Below are 14,048 nucleotides of genomic sequence, written 5' to 3' on the forward strand. Positions count from 1 at the left end.
CGTAATAAATCGAGAAATAATTTATTACGCATAATAATTTATTTTCCCAATTTATAATATTTTTAAAAAATATATTAAATAATATATTTTTTATGGAAATGACACGTAGCAAATCTCGCTACTTGAATCTTCCGAGAAAAGGTATTATTTAATATATTTAAAAAAAAAAAAAAGAGAGGTTAAAAGTGGAGAAAATTCCAACTATGCCCGTGTTTGCCTACTAGTACTATTTGTTCTCATTTTTATTTGAGATGGTTGGGTGGTAAGGCAAGTCGAGGCAGCGGCGGGAAAGGAATAGCCCTCTTTTGGAAATAGTCGGAGAAGAAATTACGAAGCATTTGGCAACGCCCTCGGTCAAGACACATATATAATCGAGGCAAAAACGAAGATAAAATGTATGCACGGGAGGTTTTGGGTAAACTGGCAGTGTGTGGGGAATCGCCGGTTTCACTTGACATCAGAGACCCTCGTCGTCGTCTCGGACGCTTCCCGGAGTCGGTTTCCGGAAGACCGCCGACGATGTTCCGCCGCCGCATCATCCGCGCCAAATCCTCCATTGGTGGTGGCGGAGAGAGTGGCGATGCGTTTGCTGTCACTTCGCCCGGTAAATGCGAAGTTGATTATCTAGGAGAGAGCACCAAGGGCGATTTAAATGTCAGAATGGACCGCCTGGAGGCTTTCGGTAACGGCGTTCTAATCTTTGCGACTGATAAACCATACGTTGAATTCCATTTTTCTCTTTCATCTTGAACGGATTCAATTTTCACTCTTACAATGCAATAGTTGATATGCCAGCTTCTTTTTCTTTATCTTCTTCCATTTTTACACTCTTATTGTCAATTGAAACGAGTGTTATCAGCTTTGATAGATAGATCTTCTGTTTAATTGTGTACATCGTTTTTCCAGCTTTAAATTTTGTTTATTCATGTAAGTTGTGAGAAAATTGCTTTGAACTTTATCGATTCTGTCCTAGCTGCCAACCTCAACTTGAATCCTTTTTTTTTTTTGGTACCAGTTATGTGATTTTTAGTTTTTTATTGCCCTTTTCATACTCCCATGCAGGCATTGATGGTCAGGAGGCTCTAGAGGGCCCAATTGAAGAGGTGGCCAGAATGGAAGCTCTTGAAACTGAGCATTTGCTGAGAGATCTCGGAATTTTGGTGCAGTCTCTCCACCCCCCTCCCCCCGGGGTTTTCCAGCATGTTTTGCTTCATTTTTATATATACAAATATAATATTCTAACAATAGGTTTCATCATATATGTGAAGTTGACAAATTTCAATTGAGTATCATAGTTTTACAGTATTTTTTTTTTATTAAAACTACTAATTTTTTTTGGGGGTGGAGGTTTCTTGGTGGCAGATCCAACTACCTTCATGCAAATATGATATTCTAACAATAGTGGTCATCATTTATGTGAACTTGATAAATTTACATTGAGTATCAAAGCTTTACAATATTTCTGTTGTTGAAACTACAACCTTTTTGGGGGTGGAGTTTTCTTGGTGGCAGATACAACCACCTTATTGTATATCTACAAAAATAAAACATGACTTCCAATAATCTCAAAACTTGCAATTTTGATGTGTAGGGTCCATTTTCTTCAAGGCATTCACCTCGTGGCATATTTTGTAGCCGTACATTGAATCTGCGGTCGATCAGTGCCATTGGATATGACATGGATTATACCTTGATGCATTATAATGTGATGGTACTCAATGGTTCTTAATTTGTTGCATTAAAGTCAAAATTTGTCCTTAGAACTCTCCTAATTTAATGGTTATATCTGGGGATGGGCATGGTTTGGTTAACCGAACCATTATCCTCGAATTGTTAACCGAACTAAAGTTTCGACTTGTTAAAAAATGTGAACCAAAATCGAGCCATTTAAAACGGTTAACTAAAATTTGGTTAATCAGTTTTTGGACTAATATCAATTGGTTAGCCAAACCGGACTATCAAGCATAATTTTAAATTTCATTATAAATAATATTTTTCTTTGATAATAATCAACATTCAAATTTAAAATATTCAAAATAAAAATTTGGGCATGAATACTAGATCAGTACAATTTTTTTTAAATTCAAATTATTAAAAATCTATATAATATTTTATATAATATGTGTTTTTAAAATATATTTATAGTATATCAGTTCGGTTTGGTTAATTGTGGTTTAGTGGTTATTGAATGGACCAAACCGATAATCGAAAAAATAAAAAATTCCAAATCGAAACTGAATAAAAAAAAATGGTTAACTGATTCTTCGGTTCGGTTTGGTTCAGTTTTGTGGTTTGGTTCGGTTTTTCGATTTTTCTTGCCCACCCCTAGTTATATCTATAAAAAGCTCTTCTATCTTATTGCATATGGTGTTGTAGTGTAGTGTATATTCTATGTTCATACTCTTGATTCTTAAGTCAAATTTGTATTAGAGCTACTTCTGAGTGAATATAATGGATGCCATATTTTTAGCCTTGTTTGCGTATTTATATATTGGTGCCGTCATCAGATCTTGTTGACATAAGGTGATCATAGCTGGTATGGGTTTCAATTGAACAAGCAAGATGCTAAAATTGGGGCAAATGTTAGCAATGCTAGTCCCTGGGTAGTTGTTTCTTAGGTTTTGCATATTTTCTTACCTTAGTTGATGTATAAAGTTGTTAGTGTGGAGATGTTCGGTTTTGGGAAGTTTCTTGGGTTGGGTAACCTCCTTTTTTTTTTAATTTTTCCTAGTTTCATTGTCTTTTAGGCTCCATAATGCTCCTATTGATGTTTTTTATTTTTTATTTTTTCCATCATGGAGATGTGGCTTCATGAAAATTTTATTTTCTTCAAAATTGGAATGAGAGGATGGCAAACGACCTTATTCTTCTAATGAATGCCCTTGAATCTTTTCTGTATTTCAGCAGGGAGTGATAATAAATCTTGGCTTTTGACTATTTTGGGAACTTATCTCATGATTCATGAATAATTTTTCATAATTTGCCACAATGTTTCTAATATTGCTTCTTTCAGGTCACATTTCATCATTGGAAACCCATAAAATCAAGGATTTTAGGGGCATGGCAGCCCTTGAAAGAATTATTACAAATGATCTCCTCTAGGGGAGGAGGTTAATTTAGCATTGCCTCTTGATGTGTGCGGAAACCCCAAAATCAAGGCTTTTTGGTGGACTACAACCCTTGAAAGAATTAATACAAATGATGACCTTTAGGGGAGAAGCCCAAATAAAGCTTTGCCTCCTGTATGTTTGCTATGCTATTAGAGTGGTGGGACTGCTTCTTATTTGTTTTTAGTTTATCTTGGTCCTCTTGATTGGAGGTTTGGGACAAGATGCTTGGTGTTTTTTGGGAGCAATGGGTTTGCCCTTTGTCTTTGGAGAGTATGGGTGATCTTTCTATCATGAGCTTTGGTAGAGGGAAGAAGAGGAAGGCGCTACAGAGAAGGTGCTTTGTTAGCAGTGATTGGATGCATTTAGTTGGAGCACAATGCTTAAATTTTTAGGAGTTCTTCTCTTTCTATTGATTGTTTATGATGTAAAGTTATGTTCTTGACATTGTTTTGGATTTTGATGAATAGCTTCTTTAGAGGAATTTCTCTCATTGTTTTGAAAAAAGATTGGTTAACTACACTTCATTATTTCTTCAAAAATTCTTTATTGGCTATGTTTTTATGTTTTGTTTTTCCCCTTTGCTAGTGGAGGATGCCTCTTCCTCCCTTTTGTATATTCTTTGTTTTTTCTTAAGTCTATTATATTTATTTGTTTATTTAAAAGGAAAAAAGAATACATTTACTTTGCCATTAGCTCTATGATAATTTTGAATTAGGCTTTAATGGTCTTGTTGGGATGATTTGACGTGGAGTTTTACTTTTGTAGGCTTGGGAAGGCAGGGCATATGACTACTGTATGGACAACCTAAGGAACATGGGTTTTCCAGTGAATGGGCTTGCATTCGATCCAAACTTGGTATTAGTTTGATCTATATTGTAAAGAATATAGATCATCATTGAATGTTTAACATGTCTAAAATTTGTGGTTTTCTTTGATTTTCTTGATTGCGCTTTTTTTTTTTTGGGTGTTTTTGATTAGGTTATTAGAGGCCTCGTCATAGACAAAGAGAAAGGCAACTTGGTTAAGGCTGATCGTTTTGGTTATGTAAAGAGGGCTATGCATGGGACACAAATGTTATCTACTCGAGCTGTTAGGTGTGGTTCAAACCTCATTGTCGTGATTGTCTAGGGAAATCTAACAAATATTGTTGACTATAGAACATTAGAGGCTGTTTAGTGAACGTGTAGTGTATAGCCTCATGTTTTTTTGTTGCAAAATTTGGGTTAATATTTTTTTATAGTCCTTGTTAACTTTCTTGACATGGAAGTGAGATGTATGGGAGGGAACTTGTGGATCTGCGGAAGGAGAGTCGATGGGAGTTCCTCAATACACTATTCTCTGTTTCAGAAGCAGTGGCTTATATGCAGGTAGTTGTGGCCTAGTTTAAGTTCCCTTATGACCATTATTATTTTAAATTTTTGCTGAACTTAATTTTAGGTTTTATTCTGCTTCTTTTAGATGTTGTATGCTGAGGTTTTTCCTGATTGCAGTTGTTGATTAGCACCTCAGTTCTTGTACATGCATTAATTTTTTCTCCTCGCAACCCGCCTTGCACATGAAAATATAAATACCGTGCATAGATTAGCTGGTGGGAGATATAACTGGTTTGAAATATTGACCCAACTTTTCTGTCACGATCGACCCAAGATTGTCACCTTGGAAGCCACTAATAAAGATCTCATGTTCAATTTTGGCATAAAATTGTTTAGCATAACAAAAGTATACAATTTTTTTATCCCAATCTAGGTAAATTTTGATAGAAATAAGAACTGCCCCATAAATGTTGAAGTGAGAGAATATTGATAAGCTTTCCATTTGGAGAAATAAACACCTGGAGGGGTGTTGAAGAGCCGACAAGTGAGGAGGTTCGTGATCATTGAGAGCAAATCTTTGATCTTGTGCTTGAGGGAGAGGCAGATTGCAGACAATGTGTGTTGAATCTTAAAGAATGGGAGAAATAGGAGGATCTTTTTGTACTTGAATGGGGAAAAAATTGAGTGGCTGATTCATGTATCGAAAGACCTTTGGTGCAACAAGGGTGATGGGTCTTGGTTTAGGGAGTTGGAAAGGAAGGTCACATGCTGATTTTCTCTCAAAAGAGGAACTCAGATGGTAGATGCCTGGAGCTGATGGGGATTATTTTTTGGGGGGGGGGGGGGGGATCGAAGATGGTGATGTTGAGAATTGCAAGTGATGGACTCAAAAAAGAAAACAAAAATTACTTTATTAATGCAATATGAAATTTGGTGCCTGCAGCATACACTTTGACTCACATGAAAGCGCTCACACATTAGATAGTTCAAACTTACACACAAAAACAACAACAACAACAACAACGACAACAACAACAACAAGCTGTGAGTCCCACTAGGTGGGTCGGCTACATGAATCCTTTTCTGCCAATTCACCCGATTAAGAGTGTTTTCATCTATTGGATTAGATTAAGGGCTGTTAAATTCTTCCTCACTACCTCATTCCAAGTTATTTTAGGCCTACTCCTTTTCATGCCAGAAACAATAACTAACTTTCTCCTCCTCATAGGTGCTCTACTAAGCTTTTGTTTCAAATGCCCAAACCATCTAAGCCATCCTTCCCTTATCTTGTTTTCGATCGGTGCTATACCTAAATTATTGCACATATGCTCATTTCTTACTTTATCTTTTAATGTTAAACCACTCATCTACCTTAAGATTTGCATCTCAACTACTTCTATTTTTTTGTACATGTTGTTTCTTAGTTGCCCAACATTCTGAACCATAAAGCATAGCTGGCCTTATAGCCATCTTATAAAACTTTCCTTTTACTTTTGAGGGCATTCTACGATCATACAACACACCTGATGCACTCCTCCATTTTTCCCTACCTATTTTAATTCTATTTACTACATCTTCTTTAATTTCCCCTTTAGCTTGCATAGTAGATCCAAGATTTTTAAATCTATCAGTGCTATTAATCTCTTAATTATCAAGTTTTAACTTTTCTTTGTTGCTACTTCTTACATTACTGAAATTGCATTTCATATATCCTGTCTTATTCCTACTTATCGTAAACCCTTTAGACTCTAATGTGGCTCTCCAAGGTTCTAACTTAGATTCCAATCCGCTCCTACTATCTTCAATCAACATGATACCATCTGTGAACAACATACACCAAGGGATGATGTACACCTATTGTAATAGGAAAATCTCTAGATTCTCCTCCTATAATCTCAATGCTAGTCACTACTCTATCATATATATCCTTAATGACCTTCATATATCAACTGCAAACTCCCTTCTTTTCTAAGACCCACCAAAGAACTTCCCTTCTTTTCAAACTTACATGCATTCACTCACACTCTTGGATTGGTGCCCAACATCCACAATCGCTCTTACTTTCTCACCACATTTTTACCTACTTACATTTGCTAGTCCCACATACGCTAATGGAGCTTTAAGCGCTTTTTATAGATGCTGTAAGTAGGTTACTAAACAAACTCAAATCTTCTTGATGTCTCCTCAAGCAAGGCTGCAACGTGCGTCTTGAATTTTCTAGAGGTGGGGGGGGGGGTTGAAGAGAGAATTCTTGGGAGAGAACAAGAGTGAGCAGCGAGTTAATGCTCTCTCAAGTTCTCAACACTCTCCCTACAACTATTTCTCAATGTTATTCTAGAAGTCATACCATGTTGCCTTTGAATTCTTCACACGTGATGCTGCTGTGTCCTTTAGTAAACAAGTCTACAACTTGCTAGTCTTAATATGCTTCATCTCAATCTCTCTTTGCAGCAATTTCTCCTTTATCAAGTGATAGTGCACCTGCATGCACTTAGTTCTTGCATGGAATGGAGGGTTCTTGTACCATGTGTATTGCCAATTGGCTGTTGCAACATAGTTGCACCAGATCATCAATTGTTCGGTGAAGATCTTCCATAAGATGCATTGACTAGGCACTTTCTTGTGAAGCCATCACTATTGCTATGTACTTTGCCTCAGTAGTTGATAGTGGCAGTAGTGATTGTCTTTTACTACCCCAATAGATCAACCATGTGCCAAGATTGAACACGTACCCAAATTCAAACATGTGTCATAATCACCTACATATTCAGGATGGCTTGCGATGAAGAAGCCCTTATTAGCGAGCACCTTCAACTTAATCAAAGGATTTCATGGAATGTTCCCTCAGGTAAAAATGTCTTTGATAGCATATAGAAAATCCAATATTGAAACAGTACTAGTGATCCCAAGTAGGTCTTGGAAAATGGTAGTTCTATGGTCAGATCCTATAATAGAAATCTCATTCTTCCTATAGAAACCAACACCAAATTCCCTTGGAATTCCATTTGGAAAACTGCATGGAGGCAACTCATTAAGAGATTCTTACCATTGACAACCTCCAAAAAAGGGGTCTGCACCCCCCTCCCCTGCCCTCCCTACCTCCCTCTTTATTTATACAGTTTCTGTTTATGTTTGGAAATGCTTAATCAATGATGCACATTCTTCCTATAGCAACCAGCACCAAATTCCTTTGGAAGCCCATTTGGGAACTGCGGCCCCAACAAAAGGTTTTTTTCTCGATGGAGGCAACTCCTTGAAATATTCTTACGATTGACAACCTCCAAAAAAGGGGTCTGCCTCCCTCTCTCTTTATATATATACACATGCACGCACATATAGATGAAGGGGAGCCTAGGCGCAATGGTAAAGTTGTCGCCATATGACCTGGAGGTCATGGATTTGAGGCATGGAAACAACCTTTTGCAAAAATGCAAGGAAAGGCTACATACTATTGACCTATTGTGGTCTGTTTCTCTTCTATTGACGCTGCATACATGGGAGCTTTGTGCATCGGGCTGACCGTTTTTTTTTTTTTTAATTACACAAACATATCGATATATATGTGTGTATATACATACATGCATACATATACATATATATATATATATATATATATATATGCATATGTAAATGTTGGTCGTTCTTGATTGGCATTGCGATGAGATGACGAAGTGATGATTATCACCAATCTCACTCTATCTTCTTGCTGATTTAAGACCCTTTGAGCACTCGAGCATGGCGACCTTGTCCCTTGTGTCTCCTCCTAGCCCCTTCCAAGTTCCAAGCTTCCCTTACCATCGATCGTCCATCGTATTGGAGATGACTTTAGTTGCGTCATCATCTAACTTCCTTCGACAACCTTGCTGAGTTTGAACCAAACACTAGCGATGGTAGAGGCCCCTGTGATGATCGTATCCCTTTGTCTGACTTTCAATTGCTATACTTTGACCACCTGTCTCAATTGAAACTCCCTCCTAGAAGCCTTGCAATGATTGTTTCCTTTACCTGATGATTTTCCTTTCCTTGATGATCATTTGCACCTTTGCTACCTTTGCGATGATTCTTAATATTCTTGGTCACCAGATCGGTTGTGAGCTAAACCCTAGCCCCCCATTACTTCCTTCCTTTAGTCTATTGTTCACTCCACTTCCCTCTTATCCTTCCCTCTTGGCTTTTTTGGATTGCCTAAGGCCCTTGCAAGTGCTCAAATCAAGGATGGTGGAGTTTGCTTCCTCAGAATTGAGAGAAAAGTGTTCTCAGTGGTTTGGCTGAACTTTGTGACTTACCATTTTACGGAATACGCTAGGAAATTCGTATATTTCATCGTGCTAGTGGAGGAAGAACTAGTGTGGACCCTGAAGATGTTGGGTGTGATTGCGAGGCTAATGTAAGGATTGCACATAACCAATCTAAAAGATGTTAAGTGTGATTTGCAAGGCTAATGTAGGGATTGAAGATTACCATAGGGGTTTGGATTACTTTTATCCATGCATGTCTTTCTTCCATTCTGTTGTATTATCTTTCTCTCTTTTAGAATTCCTGGAAGAGTGGTGCATAGTCTTGAGAAATTAATGAGGGATTTCTTGTGGTTGAGTGGGGGAGAGAGTCAAAGAGATCACCTTGTAGGTTGGGAGACTACATGTAGGTTTAAAAGGGAGGGAGGTTTGGGTCTTGGTAATTTGGAGTCCAAAAACATTTCCATGTTGGGGAAATGTTTATGGCGCTTTCTTTTAGAATCTAATTCTCTTTGGCATAAGGTAATTTTTAGTAAATTTGGTCTACTACAAAATGGGTGGGATGCTAAAATTGGGTTAATATTACTCATGCAAGTCCTTGGAAGATTATATCTCAAATTCATGATTATTTCTTTCCTAATCCAATACATGGTGGGTAATAGGGAGTAAATTCGTTTTTGGGAGGACCTTTGGATTGGGGAGATGCCATTGGCTATTGCTTTTCCTTGTCTTTATTGAGTCTCTATTTCTTCATGATATCCCTATTTCTGTTTTTTTTTTCTTTTGCTAGGGGATAGTCTCTTGAAATTTTCATTTTGGCAGAAATCTGAAAGATAGAGAGATTGATGACTTGGCACTTTTAATCAGCTTGCTTGATTCTCTTCATGTAAATTTGAGGAATGATAAAAGGGTTTGGAGTTTGGATCCTTTTGGGGATTTCTCTTGTAAATCTTTTCTTTTTTGACTCGTAACCCTAATGAGGATCCTTTGGTTTGTACCCTTTGCTTTGGAAAGCTAGAGCTCCCTAAAAAATAAAAGCTTTTATTTGGACTGTGGTACTTGATAAAATTACTACTAATGATGTGCTTTAGAAGAGAAGGCCTAATAGGGTCCTATCATTGGATGTTTGTGTGCTTTGTTTGAGTAGTGGGGTGACTTGTTCACATTTGTTTCTTCTTTGCCCTTTTACTTGGGTTGTTTGGAATAAATTATTTGGTATATGTGGTGAAGACTGGATTTGTTCCTTCACTTTGAAGGCTTTTTCCTCTACCACTTCTAGGGGTTTTGGAAAAGGGAAGGATAGGAAAGCCTTGTGGAGATGCACTATTATGGCTGTTATGTGGTTTGTTTTGTCGTAGAGAAATGCCAGATTTTTCAAAGGGGTGCCATAGCTAATAATTTGGTTTGGAGTAGAGTGATTGATCTTGCATCATTGTGGGTATCGGCTAATGGTTGTTTTCATCATGTTTCTCTGACAGGCCTACAATGGGACTAGTTGGATATGCTTCATTGACTTAGCTTTCAGATTATGATGCTCATCTAGTGTAATTTTTTGTTTTTGTGTTAAAGGGAGGATTTCTTATGCTCCTAGTTTTATTTTCTTTTCTACTTTTTTTTGGTTGTACATTCTTATCTCTTCTAATAAATTTCTCTGTTTATTAAAAAAAGGGAAAAATACACTCACCTCCCTTGAGGTTTGGAAAAAAGATGGAGACCTCCCATGAGGTTTCAAAAATGCCACAGACCTACCCTGAGGTTTTAAGAATTCTAGGAATCTCCCCTAAGGTTTGCCAAAAAGACACAAACTTCCCCTTGAATTTTGCAAAATAAGACTTTTGATGCATCTCAGGTTGCTAAATTGTTCTTTAAAGAGGTTGTCAAATTGCATAGGTTGCCAACCTCCACAGTGTCTAATAGGGATATCAAGTTCTCCTATTACTTTTTGGGACACACTTCACAAAATGTGTGAGACTTGCTATTTTCTTTTGCTTGCCACCCCCAAACTAACAGGCAAACTAAGGTTGTGAATTATAGTCTTGGTCACCTACTTAGGTGTGTTGTGGGAGAAAAATAGGCAATTGGGACTTAGTGCTACCTACTATTGAGTTTGCTTATAATAATTTTATGAATAGGTCCATGGGTAAGAGTCCTTTTGAGTGTGTATTCCTTTAAAATCCCCGTGCACCCATTGATCTTGTTCTTTTGCCACCAGATGCCCATGTTTTTGAGCTTGCTAAGTCTTTTGTCCATCACATTCATGAGCTGCATGTTTAGGCTTGGTGAAAACATTCTACGAGTAATATGGATTACAAACTTGCTGCAAATGTAGATTTAGAGAGTTTAATGCAAGTGATAGTGTCATGATTCGCATAAAACCTAAACGCTACCCTAGGAATTCATTTAAAAAGCTCCATGCTCATGCCATTGGCCCTTTCCTCATCCTTAAGAAACTTGGACCTAATGCTTATTTACTTGATTTACCTACTCATGTGACCATTAGTTTAGTTTTTAATGTAGAGGATTTGACACCTTGCCAAGGCACTTTTGAGCCTATTGGTTTGCCATTTGATGCCCATGCAGGTTCAACAGCTTTTGAGCCTCCCTCTATTTCTTAACCATAGGAAATAGTGGAGTCTATCTAGGATGATGCGTTCATGAGGTCTCCTCATGGTGGTTTTCATCACTACTTCGTGTTGGTATTATCGTATTAATGTTGGATGTTTCAAATTAAAAAAAAATTATCTATTTAATGAATATTATATAATGGTCATCAGTTTTATTTTAATTAATATGCGTTAAATTTAAAATATTAGTTTTAACATTTTAAAATATTAACTACTATTTTCATGGTTTAATATATATGATGGTGGAAGTTACACTTAATTTAACTATATAAGATTAATAGTGATGCAGTTATAGTTTTTTCACTGAATTTTCATAAAAAAAAAAAAAGAAATTTGCAGAAACTTTTTTGTAATAATTAGTTTAGTACAGATTTCTATATTCCAGCCTTAGTAAATGATTCAAAAGGTACTTTGATCTGACATAGCGTACTTTTTAATTAACCCAAATAAGTGGTTCAAGCATACCGCTACCCAAAATGGTGCACCAAATAAGCCTACCCGCCTGAGAACTGCATACCTCTTAGGTAGAATACCCAATTCTCGTACCTGTACGAAAATATGAAATACACTGCGTTCCGGGCAACTATGGTCTAAAATGTAACTTTTAGGAAACAATGCAAAATATCATCACTGTTATGTAATTCTCGCTGTCTGGAACAATTTTTTCAGGTTCTGGGTGCCATCCACTTATGCGTGGGTCAATCTGTGAGGTGCGAGTTACCAGCTGCAACTTTATTTGATTATATGACAGTTATGGAAGCATATGCACACCACATTTAATGTATCCTAATCGTTTGGGTGATGGTCTTTTTACATCCCTCCCCCATCCACAAAGAAAGCAGTTGATAAATTAACCAAGACGGTTTATTTTGGTTATACAACTTATACTCAATCTTTAGTTTTCTCGATTTTCTCAGTTCCTCTAGTTTTCCTAAGCTTATCTTCCTTGTATTTTGCCTTTCTCTTGCTTAGCCTGATTCTCAATTATCTTTCCATATTCTAAACTAATTATCTTTTCATATCCCCTTATTAACCCCTTCAATATATACCATTTGACTCCCAAATAGCAAGAACAAACACACCTGAGAACTTGATATGGAACCTTTTTTTTAATAAGTACACTAGTAAAACATATGAATATTCTATTTACTTTCATGATATAATGGTGTTCTTTTTCTTAGAGATGCTTTATCATCCTTATGTTTTTTTCTTCTCTTCGAGAAATTTAGTTTTCTACCAAAAATTAATGTAAATATCCTAGCCCTTTTATCTTTTGTTGCCCCAACTAATTGATGAGGGCATTGGATTTTTATTCAAAATGTGTAGAATGATATTTAAGTTATTTCACTTTCAGATGGTTGACAGATTGGATGAAGGTGCCATAGCAGCGGAACTTGGTCCACTTGATTATAAAGGGCTTCACAAGGCAATATGTTGCAGAGTTTTCTTTGGAATGATGCTTTCAGCAATACATGATTTTTTTTTCTTTTTTAAAAACTTAACTCTTGACATGGTTTTTAGGCTGTTGGAAAGGCCCTCTTTAGGGCTCATGTTGAAGGTCAGCTTAAGGTAAATTTTGCAGGACCAATTTTTTCTGCCAACTGTTTGTTCTTGTGGTTTCTGTACATCAATTGATTGGTGGCATAAAATCAGAGTGAAATAGTGTCTAGGCCTGAACTGTTTGTAGAGCCTGATCCTGAGCTACCTCTGGCACTTTTGGATCAAAAGGAGGTATTACTTATTTTCCTTGTCATCTTTATACAACATGTTATGGCAATAGGATCTCCTTATTCATTTGCATATTGTTGTGTCAGGCTGGTAAAAGACTCCTGCTTATTACCAATTCAGATTATCATTATACAGACAAAATGATGCGGCATTCATTTAATAGATTCCTCCCAAACGATATGGATTGGCGAGATCTATTTGATATGGTAGGTAGACCTTATCTTTCCATTTTACTCTGTTCGACAAGCAGCATTTAGTTATTCTTCAGATAGTTGTCAGCTAAATGATCCCTGATAGAGTAAGCTGGGATTTATGATATTTTGCTCTTGAAAACATCTAGTGATATGCTATGATGTTATTTTCCTGATGTTTCTGGTGCAAGAATTCTTTTTAAGGTGTCCTTTGCAATGTTAAGAAATTCTTTTCACAGTATACAGGTTTCATCATGCATTGTTGAATCATTCTTGTTTATTTTGATTTGCCAAAATGGTATAAAATGTTCAAAAGTATTAGCAAAATACCAAAGTTACATGTGAAATTGCATCTACAGCACTTTTTATTGCATGGTGTTCTCATTTTTCATGTGTAGGTTATAGTCTCAGCAAGGAAACCAGAGTTCTTTCAAATGTCACACCCTATGTATGAGGTGGTGACAGGTGAAGGTCTAATGCGTCCATGCTTCAAGGCTTGCAAAGGTGATTTATGTTTAATGCTATGTCTGCTTTCCTCTCTCTCTCTCTCTCTCTCTCATTCTCTCTCTCTCTCTCTCTCTCTCTCTCGTGATTGTGTTTGCTTTGGCTCTCCTCACGTGTTCACAATCCTCTCTTCAGATTTGTCTGGACAAATTTCTGTCTTATGTTTGACTAGTTATGACACTACTATCTTACATGTAATTAGCAGGAGACGGGTTAATGTTCTTGGGAAAAGTGACTTGGCTGAATGATGTTTTATGAATTGGTTTAGAATTTTTGAAAAATATATAGAGTTATTTTTTAAGGAAATTAAGAAAATTAATTGCTTTTTAAAGATTTCTTGCCT

At 36.7% G+C, this 14,048-nt stretch overlaps 1 protein-coding gene across 6 annotated transcripts in view; it reads left to right on the forward strand.

Moving 5' to 3' along the window:
* The first annotated feature begins 210 nt into the window (after nt 1-210).
* LOC131151651 (uncharacterized) overlaps nt 211-14,048 on the forward strand; it is a 52,653-nt gene continuing 38,815 nt past the window's right edge. For 2 of the 6 annotated variants that reach the window (XM_058102936.1, XM_058102932.1), the window contains exons 1-11: nt 257-682; nt 1,063-1,160; nt 1,592-1,711; nt 3,876-3,965; nt 4,089-4,204; nt 4,378-4,477; nt 12,637-12,708; nt 12,804-12,851; nt 12,936-13,013; nt 13,097-13,216; nt 13,600-13,705. In XM_058102936.1, coding sequence (XP_057958919.1) covers nt 394-682; nt 1,063-1,160; nt 1,592-1,711; nt 3,876-3,965; nt 4,089-4,204; nt 4,378-4,477; nt 12,637-12,708; nt 12,804-12,851; nt 12,936-13,013; nt 13,097-13,216; nt 13,600-13,705 — 1,237 coding nt within the window. In that variant the 5' untranslated portion in view covers nt 257-393. Of the gene's footprint in view, nt 683-1,062; nt 1,161-1,591; nt 1,712-3,875; nt 3,966-4,088; nt 4,205-4,377; nt 4,478-12,636; nt 12,709-12,803; nt 12,852-12,935; nt 13,014-13,096; nt 13,217-13,599; nt 13,706-14,048 lie in introns of all 6 variants that reach the window. The other 4 variants (XM_058102930.1, XM_058102931.1, XM_058102935.1 and 1 more) reach the window with 4 other exon arrangements.

Source organism: Malania oleifera, chromosome 3, assembly GCF_029873635.1.
Source record: "Malania oleifera isolate guangnan ecotype guangnan chromosome 3, ASM2987363v1, whole genome shotgun sequence".
Classification (NCBI taxonomy): domain Eukaryota; kingdom Viridiplantae; phylum Streptophyta; class Magnoliopsida; order Santalales; family Ximeniaceae; genus Malania; species Malania oleifera.